Consider the following 11,477-nt stretch of genomic DNA (forward strand, 5'->3'; position numbering starts at 1 on the left):
GTGTGTGTGTGTGTGTGTGTGTGTGTGTGTGTTTGTTTATACATGATAGTGATAGCATTTACAATGTTTATTGAAAATAAATACAAAATAATGCAATAAATACTCATTGCAGTAATGAAAAATTCATAATTTTCTGGATGCAAAATATATCTATTTTTTATATTTTTCCCAGTTTTTGGGAGGAAATGTGACTTGAACATGTTTTCATGAGATTCACGATATATCCCTGAAAATGTAAAAACTGACATAGCAGTCAATTCTTTAAAGCAGCACTATGTAACTTTTGGCGCTCTAGCGGTTAATATTGTTACATAGATCTGTTGTTGAACTTGAAATTAAGCAATTGCAACTTCTATTTTAGGCAACATAGGCAATCATAGCTTTGACTAGTATGATTAAAACTGACATTTGTTCTTTTGTTTAGTGTATTGTATAGCTAAGGTTTTGAAATATGTAGTATATGTGTTTACTCAACCATCTTGTTTTGGATCTTTAAACCGTCAATGGCAGCACTGTGGAGAATTACATAGGTCTTTATTGAAGTGAGAAGGGAAACCCAAGACCTGTTTAAAGTCTCATTAATCTCTTTTAAAAGCCCAGGCCAAAGACTGCTCTTTTGCTACTTTAAAAAGATGCCCTTCATAGCTCAATTAGTCTGTCCTGATTCCCAAAGAAGCATTTATTTAATAAGGCAGAGATTAAAGAAACTAATTATAAACCTTTCATTTGTAACTGGGAGATGGACCCTGCAGTTGCCCATATGAACGTGTTTAATGGAGACCAAAACTCCACCTGATGACTCATTCATCATCTGTTACTGTCCCTGCCCCCATTCCAGAAATTGCATCACTTCACACATATTGTATCTCTAATCTGGATTAGCTAATTAGATGCTCTTGGACAAATGATTAAAAATCTACATTTTACACAAGGAGGAAATACTGGATTATACACTGCCATATGCACTTAAAACCCCTTTTAATTGCATGTAATAATTTGTTTTTAATTAATTTATTTATTTCCTTCTGTAGGGTGTGGTTAAAGTCATCATGGAATCAAAATTGACCCTATTTATTCTTGTCTTACTGTGAATGATTCATTGGTGCACGTTGAGCCAAATAAAAAAATTTCATAGAGATCCAATCAATTCCTGATGGAAGAAATCAAATCCTGCCCTACATTTCTTTTTCTAAATGACCAGTTTCACATACAGTACAGAAGTAACATGGATTGGAATGTAGAATTTAGAAGACCAATAAATACATAACAAACCACCAACATTCAGAAAAAGGTCTATTATTTCATAGTTTTTTTAAATAAATAACCAAAATTTCACAGAGAACGATTTTCATTAGTTGGTTTCTGTATGAACATGCCTTTTTTGTTTACATGTGCACAACTAATTCCTCCAACTAATAATAATTTATCTGCTTGAGTATATCTGCTTAACAGTTACATGCTCATAGATCATTGACGCATCATTAACAAGCAACACAATGTACAAATATTACAATAAAACCCAATTTCATGATAGCATGTGACATCTGTCATGGGTAAACATGTCCATAACAACATAAATAATGTTTCCACATTGTATATTTACAGTCACTTTTCTTTCCATTTAGATGCACAGCATGCAGTTTCTCCATGTGCTTGCGGATAAAAATAATTATCCAAGAAGAATGATATTATAGAGCAACCTCAAAGGTGCAAATTTCACTGTAAAGTTTTGGGGTGTTTTCAAAAAAAGCCACATGGTCAGACAGTTGCATTTATTACATTCAACTGTGCAGACGTTTGCGGATATTTCATGCTGATATTTTTGCACCAGAAGCCACATTATATAGACTCAACTGACTGGAAAAATCACATTTAAAAACTAATTTGCTGTAGCTGTGACCAAGTGGTAGGCACATGTTTTTTGAGCTATGGTGCTCATGTCGGAGACAAGTTTGAATCCGGCTTGCAGCATTTTTCTCCACATAAGTCTCTTTGAATAAAAATGTTCAAGACACAGATTGTGAATCAGTGACAGAATAAAAATGGGTATATAAATAATTAAAAATATATTTAATGAACAATTAGGTTTTGAGCTATTATAGTTGTGCAAGTTTGCATAAATAGTGATAGAAATATTTCTTTCTTTTTAAAACAATCTCCTTAGCAAAATTCACAGTGTATTGTATGTGGACAGTGCTTTGGAGGCTGTTGATTTAGAAAGGTCAAATCACAGTTCAGCATCTATCCGGGGTTGTTCCTCCTTTTCTTGCTTGGGCTCAGAGAAGTCTCTGGTTTGAGCTCTTTGTATTGAATCTGATGAGCATATTTTGCACAAACATGTTGTAAATCATGCAAAATAATGAGAATACATCACTTATCAATCACTTACCAACTGGACATCTGATGGAACCCTAGACAGGAAGTCCAGCAGCTCGTTGTTCTCAATCATGTAGGGGTCCCAAAGTTTTTTGGTGAATTTATTGATACCTGTGTGGGACATGCATGTTCATATCCTACTAATATCCAAAATATTATACCCTTTAAATCATTAGAATGCAAGAACTCATCTTATGTATAGAAATGCATCTCTATTTAAAAGGTACTCTGCAATTATTCATTACAACAAGAAATAATCTGACTAGTAAACCATTGGGAAAGTGTTAGGAAAAGCAATAGGAATTCTCACCCCAGACCAGCACAATGTATCTTAGTGGAATAAAGTATATTAGTGTGGCACTGGCACATAGAACCGTTATGGCTAACCAGCTCAGAAAAGGCACAGACCAGTTAAACGTGCTGAAAGAGAGGAACAGCATGATATACAACATACAACCATGCATTCATTACACAAAATGAATGCTACTAAAAAAGGAAACATTAAAGGTATGAGTAACATCCAAACTTCTCACTTCTTCACTCTTTCCCCAAAGCAGGCCACTTCATCCAGAGCATTTTGAACCGTTATGATCACATCTTGAACCGCGTAGAATTTGTCCAAGAAGCCCTTTTTCTCTGAGTCCTGTTGTTTGAACGCACAAGCACATGGCAAGTTACTCAACAGAATTCATTTTATTGTACATAGATTTCATGCAGATTTTGAACAGTTGTACTTTGGTCTGTAGGAAATCTTCTAATACGGTAACATGAGTTGTTTAGTTGCGTTATGAGAAATGAAAGACGTGGGGGTGGGGAAGCTTTTGTTTGCTGTCTGGTGTCTCTTCTTTTTAGACTAAAAGGTTAGTTGGTGTAGCTTAACACAAAAGCAGCAAATCTCCAATCCCAACCACAGCTTCATTAATATGGAAAAGAGGGCCTCTGAATGACACGATTCTTTGGAACCAAACGGAATAAATGTTAAACATTAGATTTAAATTCATCTCAATCAAATGTCAAAAGTTGCATTTAAAATAGTGTAACTCAAATTCAAAATGTGAGCTTTCCATATCCTTTTGCTTGTTTTTCTAACTGTTCTTAGTGTTTTTGAATACACTTTGAGAGTTAAAATTTACAGTTTTCTTATGTAATTATACTATATTTATGCAGACCATAAATATAGAAATCTTGTTCATGTGGTGCATAAATAGATTTTCAATAGCAAGTAGCAAAGTAGTTGGGCTGATTCCATTTTCTACTAAATGTCCATATAATAAAATTTCCTAGTCCTTTCATAACAATAAGTTACTATAATAAAGATATCTGCTAATGTTTCTGGATAAAAATACAGTTAATTGTAAGTTAATAAAGCAGAGAGAGAGAGAGGGGCAGTTCACTGTAAGGATTTAATTTAATATATATTTAAGATTCTTATTTTTTAATAAATTAATATACATTTATTCAGCAAGGATGCATTAAATTGATTGAAATTGACAGTAAATACATTTATAATTTTACAAAAGATTTTAGAAGATTCTATTTCAAATAAATGAAACAAATTACATTTTAAAATATTTGAATAGTTTAATTTTAGTTTTAATTTGTAAAAAATATTCCGCAATATTACTGTTTTTACTATATTTAAAAAAAAAATGCAGCCTTGATGAGCATGAGAAACTTTCAAAAACATAAAAAAAAAAAAAAAAAGAATTTTAATTACACCATTTTATGGGGTATTTAATGTTTGATCTAATAGATTGTCATTAATAATTTTCCAATAAATTATTAGTGATTCAAACCATGCTATCTTGTGTTTTTCCTTGTTTGATCGTGACCAGTCTGACAGCATTTATTCAGCACCCCAGTCCTCACCTGTGTCTGGTCAGATGGAAATTCAGTGGGACTGGCTGCAAGTTGTGTTATTCTTTCTCTGACAACTTACAGAGTCGGGGTTCAACAAATCAATTGTCCCCATAAATTAGCAGGAACAATTTCTGAAAGCTTGGAGAGTGATACCAACCCTTGCCGTATTTTCATGACCAGCCGGTGGTAAGCTAAATGCAAACATATGTCCAGGCTTAGCCTGGGCCTATGAGGGGTGCTTATGAATGGAAAACAGGTGTCTGGGTCATTTGTGCCAAAATACCCAAATTAGCTCCCAAGGTCAAAGGTCAGGCCGCTAATGGCTGCCTTGTGGCGCACAAAGGGTTATGGGAATGCAAAGAACGGCTGGAGTTAAACATCTGGGATATGTTGCATATATTTGGCAATGCAAGCCTCAGGTGCAATTAAACTAAAGCACTGACACATATAATAAACTGTGTGTCCGTATGCCAATCTTTCAGCTGTCCCCGAGAGCTTCAGCTAACACACAAGACCACAAACGATAGTGCTGTTCTACATAGAAATGAGATGGAGGGTAGATTTCCTTCGGCCATGCTTGTCACCAAGTGATAAGAGGGTCTAAATGAGTTGACAAGGAAATCATGAGGCTACCTTTCCACATAGAAATGCATGGTTACCTTGTCATCTTTGTCATATTCTTCATCCACATCCTCAAGAAGGTCCTCCATCGCTTGCTATCAAGCAACAAGAAAAATAATTTTTAATATCTCAGTTGTTTCTGCTAGAATGAGAGCAGCAATGAGATCAAATGGAAAGCATATAGAAACTTTGCTCTCCTGCTCTTCCTAAGAAATATACCCTAGAAATCTCATGCTTCTCATGCTTAAACTTCGCTCAGATTTGCCAAGATACCAAAGTCTGCAAAAGTCGATATGAACTTATGAGAAGTACGAGATCTTCATGTCAACTTAAACATTTCTCATTAAATTCTTCCAAAATTAAATTATCTGAGCTATTCTATCCGCATTAAATTTGTAGTAGGAATCTTTTGACAAATGCATTTTCATGACCTTTCCAAGTCACTCCTGATTACTTGATAATAAAAAATAAAACAATAATAACTGCAATTAAAATCATTTTTATCTGAATTTAAAAACTTTCGTTTTAATATTTTATACATTTTCCTGACTTTTCCAGGCCTGTAAATCACAATTTTATAACCATGAGAACCCTGTTTTATATACTCAATGTCAAGAACCATATCACTTGTATTTTTCTAATCAGTTTTTAAAGAAACATCTGAGATAAAGTTGATATCTAAATAAATCATAACTGAGTCTCTTGAGCAATGAAAGATCAACCTCAGAGCATAACATTTTCCTCTGGGGAGTTTAGAATGTCATTTAAACACCCACGTTGCATCACATACAGACTGATGACAATCTAATGGCAACTGTTCCGCCATTTATTAGCCATTAGGCCACATATGAAAACACATATGCATACGGCTCACATTTGAGACAGACTGTATAGTAGTGTCCATCTCCTTCTGAATGTGAAAATGATTCTCTCTCAGTGTCTGTCATGTGTCCGTCAACTGAAATCGAGCTTACGAAAAAAGCAATAAAAAACATTTAAATTCATGCTGGTCAATATGATAATTTCATATTTTAATTTGCAAAGTAGCGGAAAATTATTATTTTATTGTTTTGAGATTTATCTGATGCATATCGCTACTGACTCTTTGGCTGGATACTCCTGAATAAAAATTTAATTACAATTTTGATGGCTTAATTGGGAAGCGAACACCCTCTCCAGAAATGCCGCTCACTGAAAGTCATCAGCACTCATTCCACGCCATTTTAACAATTAAAATGGAATCAATTTTCAGGGAGTTTTACGCACACACTTAGTGTGATTGGCAACATTTCACGATGGCATGAAATTAGTCTGACACAATTTAATTGGAAAATGTGATAAGTAAATACACCAGGTAAGTGGAATGGCACGTTTAAGAGCTCCTATATCTGCACTACTTTTAATTACCTGAAGTAATTGGAATAAAAACATTCAATTCCAGCTGTGCACAATAAACATGCACAATATAACGTAACTGTTTATTAACCAGGAATTGTTGATGGATAGTTCAAATAAACAAAGATAGTTTAGGTAGGGCGAGACATTGCGATTTCCTGTGACGGCCTACAACAACCATGTGCTTAAAATGAGCTGGAGATAAATGTCACAAATTTAGCCCTCATTAGACTCGAGAGTCAACATCCATAAACACACTCACCACGCTTCCCTTGTGCGACTCCTTCCCCGAGGCCAGCAGGAAGTAATTCCAGGTCAGCAGCAGCAGCAAGGACAATGGAACCATGTAGATCTCGAAATTCCAAACCACCACCACAAAGATCTGAGCAATCACAACAAAAATAATATTCTTTAATTTTATCGATTAATAGATGTCTTGCAATTCCATTTTCATTATAATAATTCCTTCATAATAAGTTACTATAATAACTGCTAATGGTTATAAATAAATATAGTTAACATTGAATATTTGATAAATAATAACATTTAAAGTGCCCCTATTATAGGTAATGAAAGGTTCATATTTTGGTTTTGGGAGTCCCCAACAACCCGACAGCTCTGTCTGGTGCAGGGTTGCCAGGTTTTCGCTACAAAACCCGCCCAATTACTACTCAAAACTAGCCTGAAAATAGCCCAGTTGCTTTCGAGGGGGTCCCCCAGTAAAAGTTCGGGCAAGTTACTCAAAAAAAAAACGGCGGCAATCGCGGATTTGGCAACACTGGTCCGCAAACTACGTTTCATATAACTCCTCCCCGAACTTCCCGCTGCCCTGTATCTTTGGTCTCTCATTGGCTGTATGTCATCACTAGAATGAATTTACATTTTCATTCAGGCCAAAGTGAAAAGACCAACAAGTGGGCGGGCAATATGCTAATGTTTCATGTTGACTTCAACATGAAACGGCTTGGGATTCGTTTTAAAAACGACTCGTTTCAATGATTCAGAGTCGATTATTTCTTTTGAGAGACAATAACTTTATACACGGTGCACTTTCAGATTTAAAACTTTGCAGGATGTTTTCATTCACTTGGAGCTGGGTTACACACTGCATGAAAGGTAATTTTCAAAAATCCATAATAGGGGCACTTTAATATTAATCATCACAATACAATATTCTAATATAATTCTATAGCAGTATACTAATAGTTCATTATAATTACTGTGTAGGTTTATGATTTCCAAGTATGTGACATCTATCTATATACATTATGACTTCAAAAATCTGTGGAATGTTTTAAATAAATGAATACTTTTATTCAGTAAGGATGCATTAAATTGATCAAAAGCGACAGTAAAGACCTTTTTAATTTTACAAAAAAAAAAGGACTTTCTATTCATCAAAGGAGTAAATTACTTTTTGCCATCACAGGAAATAAATGACATTTTAAAATATATTAAAATATATATCATCTATAAAAACAGTTATTTTAAATTGTAATATTGTTTCACAAAATTGCGCTTTTTATGATTTTTTTTTTTTTATCAAATAAATACAGCTTTAGTAAGCATAAGAGACTTTTTCAAAAGCTTAGTGTGTATATACTTTAGTATATATACATTAGTGTACATTAGTATATATACACACTATATATTTGTGTGTGTGTATGTGTTATACATGTATGTATGTATGTATTAATGATGTTCACAAAGGCTTTGAATATGGTTCATCCTATCAGATAATAGAGCTGGAACGGATTTATAGTCTTTGTTACTGTATTGTAAATTAGTTTTACTTTAAGTTTCAAGTATTTTAAATTGTAATATTGTTTCACAAAATTGCGCTTTTTATGTTTGTTTTTTTTATCAAATAAATACAGCTTTAGTAAGCATAAGAGACTTTTTCAAAAGCTTAGTGTGTATATACTTTAGTATATATACATTAGTGTACATTAGTATATATACACACTATATATTTGTGTGTGTGTATGTGTTATACATGTATGTATGTATGTATTAATGATGTTCACAAAGGCTTTGAATATGGTTCATCCTATCAGATAATAGAGCTGGAACGGATTTATAGTCTTTGTTACTGTATTGTAAATTAGTTTTACTTTAAGTTTCAAGTCATAGCCGTAAACCACAGCTGAACTTCACTGTTTAAAGAGGGAGGTCAAATCTCGGTCAGTTAATTTTCATGAACAGGTATGGATGAAAATAGCAAAGCGAATCTATTGTGAGGGAGACTCAGAGTCTACAGTGCCTCCTTCAGGTACAGGAGGGAAGTGAGTGGCTGGAGTGTGTGAAAGCGAGAGGGAACCGTGTGAAGGGCTGTTGAGGTGTTCAGAGCGTGGGGTGAGGTCGGGCGCGAGGCCACAGAGGGACGGCGTCTAAGAGATCACATCTACTCGTTTTAGCTCAAGGGTTCTTCAGCGCTAAACTACGAGCACACTTGACACATCACAGCCCTTCAACACACAAGAGTCACCAAACACACTCAAATCATAATATATACAGTCTGTGCATCCATATATCTATTATCTAGACCTATCTATTAATCTATAATACGAGAGTTTGAGTTTCTTTGAGCTGTGTGTATCATATCAATATGGTGTTTGTTTCTGTATGTATATACGAGAGTTTGCCACCTACCAAGAAAGCACATAAACTCCTGCGGGGGGACTCCCATTGAAAACAGCTGTTGATGTAGGAGCCCACGTTAATGAGGAAGAGGACGCAGCGCTTCACTCGGTTAAAATTCTGCTGCAGCATCTGAGAATGAGAGAAATTCAACTGAAACAAGAGTCGTTAGCCATAAACAAATCATTATTTGAGAATACTGCTGAATACCAAGAAATTGGAAATATTATATCCAATATGTTACTGAAATATATTGATCTATTTTATGTTTATATCACATAAATATATTTTGATGACATATATTCAAACCAAAATAATATTCTAAATGTTAAAACAATTTAATTATTTTATAATCACAAAATATATTTTATAAGTAAAGTTAATATAAATGATAAATATTTTATATAATTTACTTGTATAAGAATTATATTATGTATTACTATATATTCTCACAATTATATATTTTGTGCAATTATATGAGATATATTTTAACCAAAACATTAAAACAATGCACTACCGTTCAAACGTTTGGGGTCAGTAAGATTTTTGAAAGACGTTTTTTTTTATGTTCACCAAGGTTTCATTTATTTATTTGACAGTGAAAATTCAGCAAAACTGTAATATAGAGAAATATTATTACAATTCACAATAACTGTTTTATATTTGAATATATTCTAAAAGGTAATTGAATTTTGCTGAATTTTCAGCATCATTACTCCAGTCTTCAGTGTCATGTGATCCTTCAGAAATAATTCTAATATGCTGATTTGCTGCTCAATAAACAATAATTAATTATTATTAATAATCTGATGAAAAGAAAGTTCAAAAGAACAACATTTATTTGAAATAGAAATCTTTTATAACACTAAATGTCTCTGTCACTTTTGATCAATTGAACATTATAAATTTGTAACATTATAAACGTTATAATGTAAAACTGAATTACATTATACTGTAACTTTTAATCAATATAAGTTATTAATTTTAAAAAGTTTTTTTTGGTTATAAAACATAAATATTATTCTCTTCCATCAAAGGCGATATGCATTATTAAAACAAACCACACCAAAAGATGCACTAATCTCATGGCATATCAAAAAACGAGGCAAATGTAATCATCTCCATAAGTGACGGTGTGACTGACAGCTGGGGTTAGATATACGGGCCAAATCCGCGGTTGAACTCTTCACTGAGACGGGCATAAAGAACTGAAGAATCGGTCTGTTCTGCTCAATGTGCAGCTTTGTGACAGCGTCTGATTCAGCCCAGCCCCTCCAATTCAGCGCTTTTGTCACGCAGGCACATTGAGAGAGAGGACAATGAGCAGGCACAGCCGTAGAGCCGCAGCCGGGCCCTCTGGGGTGGCCCCTCTCCTCTCAAGAGGGCTGGCTTGACATTTCTATTCAACACCTAGAGCGGCAGGGCAAGGGGGAAAACGCAGCGATTCAGCGCTTGCGCCCCCTGTCCCAAACACGTCGGCCTATTGTGTGGCGGGCATGGGACCGGCGGCCCTCATTGGGGTGGTTTTGATTTGATTGCAGCCGTTGGATTAAAGGAACAGTTCACCTAAAAATGAATATTATGTTATTATTTACTCGCCCCTAATGTGATTTCACACCCGTGTGCTGCTATTTTATGTATGGAACACAGATGTATCATAAAAGCCCCATAAAAGTGGTCCGTGTGTGATTTATATTCAAAGTCTTCTGAAATAGGGTTATTATAGTTAACTAAAACTAAAACCATAAAAAAAACATTTTCATTACTTGAAATTAACAATAGGCAGCGGCTATTTAAACTAAGTTCAAATAGCGATAGATTCTATTTACACTATGTAAAAATAGGAGTATTTGCAATAATAGTAGTTAGATGCTGTTTATACTACTTGGCGCAAATAATGCCAGATATCTGGACCTCACTACTGTAGTACATTATAAAACAGTATGCAATAATAACGTATTGAGTGTAAATTATAATTTTTATTAAATGATTAAATGCATGCCACTTTGGGACAATAAAGCCCTCCCTACACCTAACCCTAATTTTAACACCTGTGAGGCACGTTATTTTTCATTTTTCGATTATTTCCTTCATTTTTATTGAAAATAAATTCCTTTCTGATGTGATATGTGATGTGAAAAGGGAGAAGAATGAGTTCAGCAAAAGGCGATTCAAACTCGGGTCGATCGCGCCAAAAAATAACTACTAACATTATGTGCTTTACTACCTACGCCACTGGAGCCGTTGTATAGCAGGCGTTGTATAGCAGATTTTGAAATCTTGTGTAGCCCAACCACACGTTGGTGGGCGGAGTTAGTGTAAATAGCCTCTGCCAAATAGACACTCCTTTAATCCCGTTAACGAAAATTGAAAATGAATAATTGAAATGAAATGTTAAAAATCTTAAACTTATTTAATTTCAGTTATTTGCCAAAGAAACTAAAAAATTAACAAAAACTATATAGACATTTAAAAAAATCAAAAACTAATAAAGATGATAAAAACTTAACTAAAAATTAAAATGGAAATTAATAAATGTAAAAATTAGTGCTGTCAAACGATTAATCGCGATTAATCGCATACAA

At 34.1% G+C, this 11,477-nt stretch overlaps 1 protein-coding gene across 2 annotated transcripts in view; it reads right to left on the minus strand.

Annotated features, from left to right (window-relative positions):
* Positions 1-1,654: 1,654 nt before the first annotated feature.
* LOC107658566 (multiple C2 and transmembrane domain-containing protein 1-like) overlaps positions 1,655-11,477 on the minus strand; it is a 31,594-nt gene continuing 21,771 nt past the window's right edge. For both annotated transcript variants that reach the window (XM_016447155.1, XM_016447156.1), the window contains exons 14-20: positions 8,905-9,024; positions 6,515-6,634; positions 4,896-4,952; positions 2,910-3,019; positions 2,687-2,796; positions 2,390-2,487; positions 1,655-2,313 (exon numbers count right to left, since the gene is read on the minus strand). In XM_016447155.1, the coding sequence (XP_016302641.1) occupies positions 2,242-2,313; positions 2,390-2,487; positions 2,687-2,796; positions 2,910-3,019; positions 4,896-4,952; positions 6,515-6,634; positions 8,905-9,024 (687 nt within the window). In that variant the 3' untranslated portion in view covers positions 1,655-2,241. The remainder of the gene's footprint in view (positions 2,314-2,389; positions 2,488-2,686; positions 2,797-2,909; positions 3,020-4,895; positions 4,953-6,514; positions 6,635-8,904; positions 9,025-11,477) is intronic.

The sequence above is a fragment of the Sinocyclocheilus anshuiensis genome, unplaced genomic scaffold, assembly GCF_001515605.1.
Source record: "Sinocyclocheilus anshuiensis isolate Anshui unplaced genomic scaffold, SAMN03320099.WGS_v1.1 scaffold343, whole genome shotgun sequence".
In the NCBI taxonomy this organism is placed as follows: Eukaryota; Metazoa; Chordata; class Actinopteri; order Cypriniformes; family Cyprinidae; genus Sinocyclocheilus; species Sinocyclocheilus anshuiensis.